The sequence below is a fragment of the Diachasma alloeum genome, unplaced genomic scaffold, assembly GCF_001412515.2.
Source record: "Diachasma alloeum isolate Michigan unplaced genomic scaffold, Dall2.0 Dall_scaffold_00182, whole genome shotgun sequence".
Lineage (NCBI taxonomy): Eukaryota > Metazoa > Arthropoda > Insecta > Hymenoptera > Braconidae > Diachasma > Diachasma alloeum.
Window position 1 is genome coordinate 403405 of NW_021680348.1, and position 16710 is coordinate 420114.

Here is a 16710-nt window from a genome sequence, read left to right on the forward strand (position 1 = left end):
GAGAATAGTATAACAACAATGATAGACATAGAGCACAGAGAAAACTTAAATTAAGCAATGTGACAAGTGAAGAAGGAATGGAATTGATATGAAGTTGGAATAGAGAAAAACTGAAGAGTTGCAAGATTGAAAACAAAAGGGATAATCAGTTGCGCACTTCTGGTAAAATGAAACCATAAAAACATCTTCAACAGCTGCTTGGAACATAAAACCGGGTTTCAACCGCTATGCTCATGAAAAATAGATGTTTTTTTTTTGAAAAAAGAAAAATTGAAGCAAGAATTAACAGTCAAGAGCATAAACATTTTGAGAATACAAGTCGTATACAAGAAAGAAGAGAAGAAGTGAGCAAGAGAGGAGCGCTTACAGCTTGGTCTGTCGAGCTCTTGCTGTAGGGTACCGGTATCAAACGTTCCTGCAACTCGCCACCTATCACCTTCAAGAGTAAAGGGTAATATAATGGTTACAACAGGGTGGCATGAGCAAAAAACGTGATAGAATTGTTCTTTAAAAAAAGAGAAAGAGCAAGAGCACATCCTATATTTATTGTTTAAAAAAGAAGATAAGAGCTTTTATCTTTCATGTAGTATATTATACGTATTTACTATATATAGGGTTACTGTATATGCACTGAGGAAAGTTAATATTATCTATGCTTTACTCTTATATTTGTCTTCTCAAGTTCTACCCCAATATTTGGTTTCAGTCAAGTATAGATTTTCTTTTTATCGGAAAAAGGTACTATCGATTGTCTCGTCAGATAGATGGACATGTACTTCGCATTGGCCGTTATTTTTAGTAAAGTAGAGAATGAAAATTACGACACAAAGAACTGCTTTTTATCGGGTTAGTGATAGAAACGATGCAGGCAAGTGAATGATTGGATGAGAAGCAATTTAAATGATTAGGAGACAAGTTTTTTTACTAATAGAATGCCCAGTGTCCATCGATCAGACGACCCAGGGACTCCTCGTGCTTACCAAGGATAAATGACCTGAACTAGAGTAATTTGGACCACACAAAGCTGTATCATCTTGCCAGCCGACACTGTCGGTATACATTCCCATGAGAATGGAGATGTGGCCAACAGTATCATGCATGTTACCACGAGAAACAGCCTCATGGGATTATATTGTATGTAAAGGACAACAGTACAACGTAATATAGCGCTAGATTCAGTTTTAAAAAAAGTTTACAAGTATAAGTAGTAGTATAAAAGTTTTACAGGGTGAATAATAGAACGTTAATAGAGTCGAGTGAAGTGTAAAGAGAAGGGAGTGTCCACGTAAGAATATAAGAGGCGAGCGAGCGAGCGAGCAGGCAACTATTATAGTTGTATGACAATAATTCATTAACAAAACTTCGATCTCACAATTGTTCGTTAGTTACGATTAATCAATCTCAGTAGCAATCAGATGTGGTAAAACCAGGACAATTAAATGAGTTAAATCTGTTAGAGTGTTCAAACGTTTTTGAGGCGAGAGTAGTTGGGTATCACTGATGAGGTGTTGTGGATTCTGGATTTGACAATGGGAACAAGAGAAGGCCACTAACATTAGAGAATTATCTTTGAGTGGAGAAGTGTGAAAAAGGAAACAAAATTCTCATGAAAAAGAATAGAATTAAATAATAATAAATTAAAAGTTGGGAGGAACAACCTACAGTGGCATTCAGGCTGTAAGACGCGCTTTTTTCATAAATAGCCGATGCGACAGTAATAATAAACCAGGCTACGGGGATCAATGGGTCTTCAAGGTCCAGTCCGAGACCGTATATTTGTAACATTACTCTGTCTCTCTCCCTCTCCCCCTCGATTACTCTTTACCCGGCATATTGTTGAGCATTTGTTTGCGAGGGTTGAGAGAAACGTCATCTGAATTTTTTCATTATCATTATTCTTTTGTGTGAAAGCAGTCCCCGATTTTTTGGGTATTTCATGAATTTTAGTGTTATGTTAGGGAGTTTGGAATTGATGAAAATAATCAAGCAGAATTCGTGCCATCGACGCGAAATAACGTTCATATTAATGCACGATTATAGATGAGAATTATGTATTTTGTTATTCCAATGCAACGGAATGATAGTATGATAATTATTAATGATTCATATTATTATTTTCGTACTTTACCAGAACGTCACTTTGTCAATCGGCCTCCTGAGTACCAAAGCAACGTACATAAAACTTTTGTTCTTCTTGTTACATTGTATTTTTATAATTATTCCTGCCCAGAAGAAACAAGGGATGAAGTTCGAGTCGACCAGGTATGGGCCCAGCCCAGTCTCAAAATTAGTTCAGTAATCTTCGAAACATTTCGGCTTTAATCGCATATATACATAATCATTGATTCCGTTTATTTCTCCTCCAGTGTTTCTCTCATATGCCTTCCATTTCTCCACGTTCCTCGCATTATAACATCACAATAACGTCTTAATGTTTAATTAATAGATACGATCGATAGAGTGGACTAAGTATTCACTAGTTCTGTAACAACCTAACGACTCCCTCGTTATATTACAGCTAGATGTGTTCCATTTGTTCTCGTGTATGTGTTACATTGTATACGGCTTGAAATCGATCAATGATGAAATCTGCAGTGGCAAAAGAAAGACGAACACTATTTCTTGAATAGTAATTTTGTATTTTTATTTATCTGACTTTTGTAAATGAACATTTCAATGTGCTAGTTGCGTTCGTCATACGCTACTCCGAATGAAAGAATTTCACTTTGTTCTAGTTCTCGGTACTTTAATTTTAACTTTTTCTTTTGTTGTCAAAGTAGAGAGTTCAAAACCGAGGAATGACACACGGTAATTGAGTTTGCAAAAGCTTCGTTAGCTGTCTACAGTGCACTGTGAAAACCCACCAGAGCATTTCATCGCATGATTAACGTTAGACGTTAATTCCGGATATACCTCTTTCCCTTAGAAGCGCAAATGACTTTGTTAATTGTTTGAGTTAACAACTTGTGAATATATCGCTATTGCAATTTAATTTTGCCCCCTCTGTTTTTATATTCAGTATTTAGTTGAATGAAAAATTCTCCAATCTTTCAAATTGCGTTGTTTTTTGTGTTTTTTATTGATGTTACAACCAGTCAAATAATTAATAATTTTTCATCATTTGGAATGCCTCCGGTTCGTCATAACTTTGTGCCGCTCTCATGACATATTTGTTGATAAAAACATTATGGACCAAATTCTAGTAATGAATTTTCATTTTAATTATGCAGTTAAAAAACAAAATAAAGGACAAAAAATTAATAAAACAAGATTAAGGATAAAACTTATGTCAAGTATATACATGGATGTCTACATTTGTTTTGTGTTTTAAAAGAGTAATGCAAGAATTAATTTTTTTTTCACTTTTTATACATTTTTATAGTTATGAATAGAAATAATTCGTCGTATTCTTCTGTTTTGATTGTAAACCCCGGAATCATTGAATTTCATAATTTCACGGAAAGTATTTTGACTATACGATCACTCGAAAAATGATCAATATTGAACTGTCATAAATCAATTTTTCTCATCGCGTTGGCACGTGGAAATTCCAATGAAAATTCCTCCGTGTTGTCTATTTAAAATATGCATATATATATATATATATATGATATATTTCCTCTCAATTTCTCATTTTCTTTTTCGTATAATCAGTGATTTTCTTTCATCTTTTATCCTCGGACATTAACGTAACAATGGCAGTAGTAAATATTAGGATTAATAACGCTTAGTTAAAACGATCGATTCATCTTTCATACACTATACATAGTATAAGCAATTGATTAATAAAATCGTCGACAAATTAAGGCGTTTCATCAATTGCCAATGAAAAAAAGTTGATTGGCGAATTGTTTTTTATATTTTTAATGAAAATCCCCGACAATACAGCTGTCGTCTACTTATATTAAAATGCACCCATAATTTTTTTCTTTTGCCTCAACAAAAATAGCTTCTCGTCCCCAACGTTGAATCATCCTTGAATTTATTTATTTATTTATGTCAAACAAATAAAATAAAAATTCTTTGTCAGACTCTCCTAAGTCGCCGAGTGTGCCGCCATAAACACAAAACAACCAATTAGCAATTTCACAAAAGCAATAAGTACATTTTTTTTCTTTTGCATTTTAAAATAATGCTTAGCACAGCATCCAGGGAATGAGTTTCAATGGAGGACGAGATTCGTTCGTATTCGTTCAAATTTTAATAAATTCTCTTCATGTTCATTACTTCATAGTATATTTTGGCAGACCACTTCAACGCGTTCCCACTTCCTTCTCAGTTCTCCATCACTGCAGGTTACTTATTTTTAGTGAAAAAGACCTTGACTATATGCTACAAATTCCCCTGCAAATACACGAAATTCTTTTGTCTTTTGGCTTGTATTCCAAATGGAACCTTTCCAACTTGGCATGTAGGCGTCTTCATTCAAAGTTGAATAAGCCCAATCGGCAAATTACTAAATTTATTTACTTTTTTAGGCCTGGAAATGGAAACGCGTATCAACGGCTATGCTTATTAATAATAATAATGATAATAGTTTAAAATTGTTGCGCTAATCGAGACGCATGTGTGTCCGTGTACGTGTCAGTGTTAATGAACATTGATAATAACTCCATTGTCCTCGGATAATTGAATGATTTTCCCAAAAATAATAAGACTGTTTTGTAAGAAGGAACTGCTTAATCAGACAAAATGATATTGAAACATAAACCATCAACATTTTCATGTTTCAACTTATATTCAAAATTGTGGAAAATGCAATTTTGAATTAACACGCATAAGAATTACATCGTTATTTAGATCGTTACATAACTTAATCTCAGATTGTAAGATAATGTGCTTTGATAATAAAGTGTATAAAATAAAAAATAAACAAACCGATAATAGAACTAATATTAAATAATTAATAGATAATGATGAAGCAATCAATAAGGGAATGGAGAAACAAAGTTTTCACTGAAAAAACGTTATCTCCATACTTTTCACCATTTACTCTTCCCTGAGCCCCGTAATTACCAGCCGCGTATTAATCACTCACATGGGCCAAATGTTAAATAACAATTAAATAGTAGCAATTAAAACGAAATTCAAAAGAAAAGAAACAAGAAGTGAGTATTGTTAGGCAGATGAATTTCCAAAGCGCCTCACTGCGAATTTTATCATATGAACTTCACGTGAATAAAGACGGTAAGTATATTTGATGAAACTTGTTCATCATTCACGTTAATTTTCAGAAAAAGAGAAATTATGGCCACTTATGATTATGTGGCACAGCAATGCAAAGTGCATTCGATGAGTTGAGTGTCTGTATGCACAGACCACAAATTAACACTGATAATCTGAATATACATAATGGGTTTAAACTGAGAGCATGCCACCGCACTATGTGGAATTGAATTGAGATTTTAGTGGTAGCAAAAGTGTCTGTGATGATTGCGGTATTGTGTAATTATCTAAAAAGGTCTTTACACACGGCAAAGTTTCGTTGCGGGAATGGTGAAAATACCAGACTCAAATGCGACTTGATTGCGAATATTCCCATAATGAAGGAAGGATGAATGAATGTTACGCCTACGTTTATGATTTGAGTTGTTGGACTTCTTTTCGCATTATTACCAATCAGATGAAAGGTCAGAACAATGAGATTTTGTCAGGCACACAGGCGAACAGGCCATGCAGACAGTGATACGCAAGATTAGACAAACACATAAATTAACGGTTGACAGGTGAAAGAGCAAGCAGTCTCGAGTATTATGCAAAGTTAAGAAAGATAGACGATAAGAATATTGACTGTTTCTGAATGTAATTTGTTCGGTTTTATTATTGAATGTTGATCGTTGTTGGTTAGTGAAGAGTATCTGATAATAAATTGTGAGCCGTTATTAATGGCATTCTTCTTGTTATAAAAAAGAAGTATTCCGTTGAATCAGGGTCCACATTACATGAAATCGAATTAAGTACTTTCACGGAGAAGATTTTGCTGGTCCCAAGTATTGCGTTATAGTGAAAAGTTATAAGTATATTACACATACAGTGCAAATCAAGTTTGCATTTGTTAGCATTAGTCAAAATGATGAACGAATAAAACCAAAAAGTCACAACACTTCGGAGGATGATACTGTGCGTGTGATAATGTTCTTCGTCCTAGCGATGTAAGTACAGATTAGAGAGAACGTATCCGCAGATGGGATAAACACGAAGACGCCTGCCCTACCCACAAAGCACTGCCAAACGAGAATGGCGCAGATGAGAAAAACGGAAATTCTAGACAGTAACGAAGAGTTGTTGACAACGAAATGAATACCAAGAAGAATTCTGCATCTGTTAAGCTATGAAAAGGGTCAAGCTACTGGAAATGAAAGAAAGATGATGATGATGATGATTGAATGATGGAACATGCTGAGACAAATAATGAAGTAGCCACATTAGATGCTGGTCTCGTGAACGAGTTTAGGTAATTCTAGGGGTAATATTGGCTCATTTGAACCCATAGATGGGGAATTTTCTGTCCCATTGTCAATGCCTCTACTCGTCGTATGATTAGGACTCAGGGGTTGATGTTCGTTAGTATTATTGGAGGTGCGATTGTTGTTGGAGTGACGATGATTATTGCTGTACGAGGATCCCGAGCCAGGTACATTCAGTAGAAGAGGCGATGCTGGACTGTTGATTGATGGTATACGTGAGCCTCTAGAGCTTGAGTCGTGATCCTGTTCGGTGTTCTGCTGTCTCAATTTGTTCATAAGATTTGATGAGTCTTCGTCAATGTATGTGAAATCTGATAGTGGCCGGGGCCCAGTGTGGCTGCGTGAACTTCGCATACTGTGTAAGCTGTGTAAACTATGAACAGAACGACGCTCCTCCAAATCTTCCAGAGTCGACTTGAATGCTCTGATTACTCGAAGCTGCAAAAATAGGGAAGGGCTTTCTATAAGGAGGCGAGGAGGCAGAGGCCAGCGAATAACACACAAGCGCTGCTCTTCTTTTTATATATTTTTTCTAATTTTACGTTTTTTTTTCCGATTCAAAAGTGATTGATTAAAAGATAATTTGAAAAAAAAATGTGTTTGCTCTTTCCTCAGTTGGAGGATTTGCTTTTGAGGATAATCTCTCCCTTTTCATTCACGTACACGTGTGGAAAGTTTTTCTAAGGTAATGTGAGGGGTCAATAGGGATTTGGTAATTTGTGTTTACTCTAGGGATAATGAACCGCGTTACTTCGTAAAGCAGGATCATTCGCAAGCTACAACCACGATTGTCACTGTGGCACACACGCACGGTTCTTCATTTTTCATTAATTGACTTTTATACAACACGAGGTGGGGGGTAAATATACGTGTTGAGAGGATATGTGTTTTCGGATTTGAATTCCTCTCGCTCTCATGAAAATGTCAATCGTTAGTTTATTATGTCTGTTTCGTATAATTCATGGGGCAATCCGGTGTATGAAATTGGCGCTGTTGTAATGTAAACAATTAATATCTGCGCATTAATTGTTAATCTGTGTCATCATTGCTTGTCTGGGAAGTAATTCTTCTAACAACCAGACTTATTATTCATTCCCTATTGGAAATAATTCCGAGAAAGAAGATGAATTCCTTCCTCTCTGGTCGCAAACTGACTTGATATCTCATCGGTGAATAATATATGGGATACGCAATGTTATTTTACCAGGGAGAGAATGGTCCGCGTCAGTCCTTCTGCACTGCGGAACGTTCTTCAATAAAGATATTCTACGAGTAATAAAATGTAGAATCAACAGATATATAGTCAGACAGAGACAGAGAGGAAGACGGCACTGTGAATATAGTAATGAATAATAGTAAAAGAAATACTTGCGCTCAAAGGCAAGATACGTAAGAGCGGAATAGTGTGCAGAATAAATTAATATTTTTGCCCTTGTTTGAACGAAAAAAAAGACACTGCAGCCAGGGGCAATACATCCAACCACAAAGATATGAACTTCGCAGTTAATCAGTGAGCAACTGCACATGATCTACACGTTGCTTGAATGTGACAGACAGACGTATAGTTGACAACAGTGATATAAAGACAGAGGCAAGGTATTTAACATCACTTTCACGTCACGTGCTTAAACAAATAATAAAACAGACAATGTCTACGCGAAAGCCTCAGCCAAGGAACTTTGGGAGTGTGTGTGTGACAATCACTCAACTTTGAGCTTAGTTCTTTCTCTCATTCAAGGATGAAGAGCTTTTGATTTAAGCCTAAAACACGCAATAAGCACAAATACGACCCCTAATCTAGAACTATCAACAATAAAATATAATACACAAGCCTTGAACCATACATACATATGCAGTTACTTTCCGCTATGTAATGGCAGACACTGCAATTCATTGATTCACTATTTTTTTATATTTGATTTTGACTCAATTTGCATGTACATCTGATCCGTGACAATTGTAGACTATATGGTGTAACGGACAAAGGTGGAAGTAATTCAAGGGGTCGGTATGTCTGGGTACTGCGCTTGACAATTTGCTTTTACCTACCCTGTGAGAATACATCTGACTTTTCCCATTTTCGTTTGTCAAACATTCAGAACTAAAAATACATTTTTTTTAAACTCACGCACGATTATGTTGGTAATATATTTTCACTGGACTATGACACTCGCGAAAATCAGAGTATTAAACAAATCAAACCAAAACTCTAACACGGTTAGACACAGCACGAAAAAAAAAATCAGAAAATTCAAGCAAAATATAACACACGAATTTGAAGGATGAAAGCCATTTTTTTTTTTTCATGTTTTTAGTTGAACTCGAGTTTAGATTAAATTCGGAAGTTGTAGAGGGACAGAAGTTAGAGAGAAATCGGAAGAGAGATGGGAGGAGGAGAAGAGAATAGTTTTTGAGAAAGTTTGGGTTGAGTTTGTGTACGGATCTGATTGAAGATATACCATGTCATTAATATTTACCAAAGATGTTAGGGTGTTCATCTGTAAATTAGCATCTCTTTGATGTATAAATTTTTGTATGTCTAATTGAAAAAAAAATTATGTAATGACTGCAATTATGCTTCCATATTTCCCTTATAAATGTTTTCAGTCTGGAAACACAGGTGGGTGTATATGGCATAATGGAATATGAACACGCAGCACACTCATCAGACAGCTATGAACTACTTAAAGCGTGGGTGTGGGCGATAGACTATCGTGGCTCGCCATTTTATAATAGTTGTTAGAACACCAATTGCAATTTTGTATTTCTTGTTTCTTGAATATCTACCGATAGTCCCACTCCCGCTACACACAAATAAAATATAACACATCGGTGCAACAAATCATCACCATCATTGTAAGTTCATATATGATTCTCTGTTTGTATCACGATAAAAATCATGTCACCAGTATTACAATCGTCGGTTAAACGACGCACGGTCACCATCGAGCAAAATGCCATAAAAATTTCAAATGCCAATCGTGCTCGACCGACATACGTACAAGGTGTTACAATTCTCCCAATTATTGAGCAAATCCTCAGTCTTCTCTCGTCTCCCCTAGATCTACTCTTTGCTTCCTATGATTATATTATCCTTTTGCAACTCTTCATCCAGGCAATTTTTTCACCCGGTACGTATGCCGACGACCATTCGAACGCGCAAGTCTCATACAAGTCATTAGGATATGCGTTCTACGTGGGCTACGTACTTGTTTGTACTCCGACAGGAATAGTGTGGCAGCGGTGGGTAAAACTGACACCGTGTTATACCTCGGTCTCCCGAATGGGTTCCGCTGGCTAACAAATCATAAATTATAACCATCAGTTCTTTTTTCATCCTTTCACCCTAATCTCTTTATAGATTTTCCCGTAGATTCCTTCAATACGGTTTTTTTTTGGCTCTCATTGGAAACTCCACGCCGAATTATTGCTGATTATTGAACTCATTATCTCTTTCTCAATGCATTTTCCAGATATTTGCATCTTGCCAATAGGTTTAGTTGCTTGGAGGATTCCTGGTGGCTTTTGTAATTCAGTAAAGCAATGCCAAACTCGAAAGACTTGAAATCGATAGATGTTCTGATTGAATTTGAGAAATTGAATAATCCGATATTTATTCATGCCATTTGTGAGACCTTGGATACCCTCTCCATAACAGATCGCTCTTATGAAATGAATCGTATCGAGTATGAATTTTCGGTCACTAGTAACTTCTGACGATGAAAATAAGCTCTCTTGAACAGATATTCCAGAACAAACTTGTTTGACTTCAGGAAAATATATTTGAAATTTTGGTAAAGGTAATCCAAGGATCTCACTCCTACAGAACATGTAACCTTTCTTTTATTCATTTGGAAAATCTCTTTCGCTATCTGAAGATTTCATTTTAGTACAGATTAGGCTTGAGAATTTTGGTTCGACTTACGTGTCAAGTTTTTGCCATGAAAAAAAGGTTAAATAAGTCCATAAAAATGAGCAATGGTGAATAAAAAATTATTTGAAACACGGGTTGGCCAGCATTGAGATCTCGATCTTAAACGATATCACGCAATTTGTTAATATAACTTGCTTCCTTGCAAATAGCACACAGTATTACGGCACACGCACACTTACACACATATGTACGTATGAATGCACGCGAAGCAAACGTCAAGAGAATATAAAAAAAATTTCTCTCTTCTTAAAAATTCACATATTTTCACGCGTGCTCATACATACGTACATCCAATGTCTATAAATAAATATCGTACAGTTCACTGATTTTCTTATAATTAATTATTAATATCACAGCAACATCAAATTTTGCGTTAACGATATACACGGGATAAGTAATGCTAAAGGCATAAAAACCCATAAACTTAAGAGTGTTTTTACATTAGAAAGCAAACATATAGTTTTTAAATAAAAATGTATCATTAGTTGGTATTATTACTGATACCAGCGAAACACAGGAATATACGTAATGAGGCGTACTTTGTGCGGCACGTGGGACTTTATGTGAAAATAAGTCCCCGCATGCGCTTTTATGTTCATGCGGCATCGCTGAATTTAAAATATATAAAATTTATAAATCATTTTCGAATTGATAACTATCGACACAAAAATAAAGAAACTGATAAATACAGTTAATTGCCGATGAAGCACAAAATTTTGCAGCCAAGTGATATACTTGATTGACAAAAGAATGAAAATTCAACGAAATATAATTTAAATATCAACGTACTCCGTCGGAATTTGGAAAATAATTATGAAGAGATGGATTCCGATTCTACATCCGATCGTTAACAGAACGCAAATAAATTATTACTCATAAAATTCATCAAATAGCTGTGTGATTCAACAATAACATCCCGAAACCGGCGATCTGACAGCGAACGTTGATTGAATAATCTCATTAAAAATTGAAAATATGTAATAATAATTGATAAAATTCAGGAAAAAGTAAAAGTTGATTTACCGACACAAAATTCGAGAAATTAGCACTGATTAACATAACTGAGTTATAGAAAAACCTGGCGAACTCAACTCAATAATAAATTAATTGAGGCAAAAATAGATTAAATGTACAGAACAAATAGAAAATCAAACGGATGAAACGATATTATTTAAAACGGTCAAACAATGCGGAGAGAGGTTTTGAGGGACTAACCATATAGTAATCCTGAGAGGGGGATCTGCTTGTCACTGATACATTCTGCACCAGAGTTCTATTGCTCGTCTGAAAGTAGGTTACACATTCAGTTTTATATGATTACCTTAATTTTATTCGTTAATAGAAGTGTTGTATCCCTTAAAATGAGAAACAATTGATTTTCATACTGTACGTATTTTGTAACAATAGCCTATGCATTATGTATATCCTTATTTTTCCAATGGTAAATATCTCTAACATTGTACACGACATATCGCCGATTTCATAGAATAGGAAATAACGAGTGGAGAAGATAGAGGAGGTGTAGAGTTTAATAGAGTGAGTGAAAATAGTATTTATCAACGTGAATTGGTTAAACTTTTGCCATGATATTGGTTATAGAGTATTGTGCTTCAGCTGCATAAGTTGACAGATAAGTCGATAAAATCGCGTCCAATAACTCATCAAATGAAGACAAAAGAAAATAAGCAATTCCCTTTATCCACAGTAAACAAAAAAAATTCAAACATCACTCTCCAACTTCAACACCACTGGCAAAAGCAGAAATCACGTCAAATATTATTATGAATAGATACTTAGTGATATCTTAGAGGCAAGAATAAGTATACTTGAACTCACTCCAAAAATAACATTTATCTGTTAGTTTGCGCTGCCATTGAAACGCCAACGGGATCGACAGTTTTGATTACGCGCCGTTGACTGTTTTAATAGTTCCTGTTTGAGCCTGCAATCATCTCGAGATTGCACTTTCTTGATATATTTTTTGTACATATCCTTGAGCTTATCACAATATTGTACAAAACGCTTTTCACATTAACCATCAGTTGTTATAATTCCTGTTGAGTCTTGTATTCATGTAATGTGTCAACACATTTCATTTACCGCTATTATATTCATCACAATTCCATGATATTGCAGTGAGGTTTTTTTCGAAGAACATTTCCATTTGCTATTTCCATAGCAATTTCATCTTTCTCTGCCTTGTAATATTTACGACATACAATAATCATTATCCAAACGCACAGTAAATGGAAAAACGTAAAATCGGTTCCATTATTGGGAATTGGAGACAAAGATAAAGCAGTGTGCTGCTTCCTTTTTTTTCTGCACTAGGACATGTGTTGGTGTGTATTGAACAGAGAAAAGGACAAGGGTACTGGCGTAAAAGTGATAAAGATAGAATAAAAAAGATAGAAATACAAAGACATACAGGGAAATATAAAAGAAAGTGACGAAAATTGGAAAGTAGGAAGGTGCGCGATGAAGATAATCAATATATTTTATGCAAATAGTTTGTTTTCTGACAGAACAAAAAGTGAGAATGAAATATTCGATTGGGAGAAGAGGATGCAACTTTGATTGCATCGTAGATTGCTAAGATAAACATTGAAAGAGTATTTCAGTATTTTTCTTGATATAATTGTTGAACCGAGGACTGCGTGGACCATTTTCATTGCGATTGAGACTTGATTGCCTATTTCCCTGGGAATACTTATAAAATTCGCTCATTTTTTTGTTGCTGATAATTGTCAGAAATATCATACGAACTGGCAATTCTCCATTTTATGTACATCATTTCTATATTGGGTCTTTAATACTCTTCTACAGGGTGGTTCAACCAGGTTCAAGCACTATCAACCGAAGTCTATTGCGCTACGTAATATTTACACGAAGGAACAGTATAATATCAAGCTGTTCATCACGAGGTGCTGATAATCTTCCCCAATACGTCGATTGCTACTCGCCGTTTTGTGTCAATTTGAAATGAAAAATTGGAGAACAAATGAATCAAATGAAATTAAAGAAATTAAACATTTTGAGTGAGAGGGTCTTGGAGAATAATCGAGATTCAGTAGTGTTGGGTACAATCGAGATTGTTTGGGTTTGGGGGTTTCCATCATCGTTTCGCAAAAGGATTCGTGAGGGGTCGTTAGGTAATGATGGCAATCAGGAGGAAGGAGGGGGGGGGGAGAGGAAGGGCTTGAATAGTCTCGTGTTGTTTCTCAGTGAAAGGGCTTTGGGAGTAGATAGACCTATATATCGACAACACAATTATCGGTTATCGGAAGCAAACTAATCACGCGGATTTTCGACAAACCTGAACTCGCCGCAAGGATCATCTCCCTTATATTATGGAGTATTTTTTTCTCGGGAAATTGAGTGGATAAAATAACGTAAGGAATACAGTGAATTTTGTTTTTGTGTATTTTGGAGGTAAATAATGAAAGCTGAGGGGTTCTTTCAATTGGTTAAAATCGTGGGTAGCGATTCTAAGTCTCGTAATGGGTAATTAAAACGTACGTGGGTACGTGCCACTGACCTAGACAACGTAGTTTAGAAACGTGACTCGGTAGTTGTTCTTCATAAATCTCTCCGAGGTAATGGTATGGGATTTCAAGTGGAGGAATTATCGAGCTTATACCATCAAAATTAGTGATGCAAATCATCAGCTGAAAATTTGATGGTATCCATCACAATTATCAACTGCTCATTATAATTATTAGATTGAATGATCGAAATTCAATTCCAACACTTGGCAGAAATAAAAGACAAAAAATTAAATAGCAAATAACAATAAAAAGAAAGAGCAAATTGTGGTCAACTAGTTGTACACAGGTACGCAATTGTATCTTATAATCATTTAACCGTAGTCAATCGCGCACACCCTATTCACCTAGAGAAAACAAATGGGGTGGAGCAGTATTTGACCTTGCTTCCAATGATTTACATGTAATTTATCCTTCTTCAATAGTACATTAGTCCTGCTTCTGGTCCCTTATTATTCTTGTTTTTACTCTTTCCTCTAAACTCAATATTTAACTCATAGTGTAAGTACCTTTGTGAGAGGATCTGAGAATGTTGACTTTGAGTGATGATTATGAGAGTGACATGAGGATAGTTACCTGAGTCTGCAGCCGTGTTAGACCACGGATCCATAGAATTTGTCCTGCGCGCGGCTTTTTATCCGAGTCTGGGTCGTATTTCTCGTCTCCTAGATGCATAGCACCAATATCATCTGGCTGGCCGCGACCCCATCTGTTTTTAAAAAACATTAAACCAGTTCTTCATAACTCGGTCGCTGTTTTAAAGACAAAACTTTTCTTTTTTTTGTTTTAATTCTTTTCTTATGTCAATTTTTCGTTCGTTTTTTGCCAGCTCTCCTCGATGTACTGCACTCACTTTTCCGTTTCCCCCGTCACTCCCCTCACTGTCAGGCGAATGCCATTATTAGATTCTACTCTTTTGCATCAATGACTCGAGAGTTATTGTTTTCATCGAATTTAGTAAGAAAAATTTCCAGAAAGACAGAAAAACCAAAATCAGAAAATAATGCAGCCCAAGAGGGGGAAAATAAGATTCAGATAGAGATAAGACTAAAATAGGTTAGTGCATATGGAGACAAAGAGTTTGCATCAAATTGAAAGAATGTAGAAGATTAATAAAATCGAATACAGAATGAGTAAAAAAAAATAGAGACATTTCTTTTTAGAAAGAAAATACGACAATCAAGTGGACAATTATGTATTCGCTGAAAAATATGAATGTATGCGATGAAAGACACGATGACTGATAAATGAATGACATTAGTACAAATGTAACAAGAGTGAAGAATGGGGGTTCTGTCGTTACACACTGATTTGTTCAAAAGTTAATTCGAATAAATGATACATGATGATTGATGATTATGAGAGGAACAACTAGTGCGATGATCGTTTACGTCGCTGAATGATGGTATTGTATATTGATGTGTCAATCGTGTGGTAATTATTATCATGTTAATTTTGTAATGTGATGAAATTATATTAATAAATCAGTAAAAATTACTCATCAAATACCGGTATTTATATAACATGCGTTTAATCATAAATTTTCGTTCTATAAATTCTGCATTGAATGTATTAATATATAACAAGATGATAAATACGTGGGCAGCCCATGAACTCCATGAGTATCACGGTTAAATTCAAAGTCTAATAATTGTTTCAGCGTTAACTAGTTCGTCTCGCACCTCGCATACTAATTGGTGTTAAATATAAGAGAAAAAAGGGGTAGAGGGGGGACGTAATTCGCACAACCTGAGGTCTAAGAACGGCCATTCAGCTAGAAAGATGGCTTTTCCTTGACGCGGAAATGAAAGTAGCGTTAGTAACCGGGGTTCCGTATTATTCTCATGCCTATTAAAGAGCTCGGATATTGGTATGTTCATTAGCTTTCCGGGTTAGTAGTGGGAGTGAAGCCGCAATTCGCTGTTTCCATGATTTAAGTGATTTTTTCAAGCTTTTTATCAAAAGCTTTCTCAGGGTATTTCTCACTTTTCCACACTGACAAGGGGAAGGATGGATTGTAGGATTTGTTAGTGAAAAGTGGATCATATGGAGGGAACAGGTACACATAGGCGCCAGAGTATTGTTGGAGAATGCAACGAAGAGGAAATGAGATTTTGCATTGAGGGCTTTGTACGTCTCAAGGTAAGATAGACAGTCGTTATCGGTCGTAAACGTCTTAGTCAAGAGTGGGGATTTATAAAGGATAAACACTGGATCAATAGTTCTTATTAGTGAATTCTGTAAAATGTAAAGAATAAAAACTTCCTTCTGAAGAACAAGATTTATATAACAAATGAAACATTCTATTCGCGCAATGTTCATCATCTTCGCTGGTAGATTGCAGATTTATCTTTCGTTGGGAAATATTGAAATATCTTTGCTCGTGGAGTGAAAAAAAAATTAGAGGTGGAAAAGAATAATGGGTATGGGATGAAAATAAATGGCGGAGTAAGGAGTGTGAATGGCGGAATAGAGGATAAACGGGAATGAAAAAGGCCCATGGAGATTGAGGTTGATTCTTCATTCTCGATTCAATAGGTGAAAATTAAGCTGATCGTTGTTATATATTCAGCAAACGCGATACACCGTTCGTACCTCAAAACATTCGGTTTTCACTAGAGAAAGCACAAACTACCGTTTCGACATTACAACAATACGAATAGCATTCTATTTACGTTTACATAATTTGGTTACTCCATACTATTGTTTTCTCATCATTTTTATCTGGATTCGTGTATTTGTTTTTTTTTTTTTTTTTTTTTTT

The 16710-nt window shown here is 35.5% G+C and overlaps 1 protein-coding gene across 10 annotated transcripts in view; it reads right to left on the bottom strand.

Moving 5' to 3' along the window:
• LOC107046442 (plasma membrane calcium-transporting ATPase 2) overlaps positions 1-16710 on the bottom strand; it is a 175320-nt gene that overhangs the window by 8865 nt on the left and 149745 nt on the right. For 6 of the 10 annotated variants that reach the window (XM_015269068.1, XM_015269079.1, XM_015269085.1 and 3 more), the window contains 2 exons: positions 14523-14655; positions 2297-6905 (listed from right to left, as the gene is read on the bottom strand). In XM_015269068.1, coding sequence (XP_015124554.1) covers positions 6426-6905; positions 14523-14655 — 613 coding nt within the window. In that variant the 3' untranslated portion in view covers positions 2297-6425. Of the gene's footprint in view, positions 1-367; positions 437-2296; positions 6906-9676; positions 9765-11616; positions 11686-14522; positions 14656-16710 lie in introns of those variants that run through there. The other 4 variants (XM_015269099.1, XM_015269091.1, XR_001461568.1 and 1 more) reach the window with 3 other exon arrangements.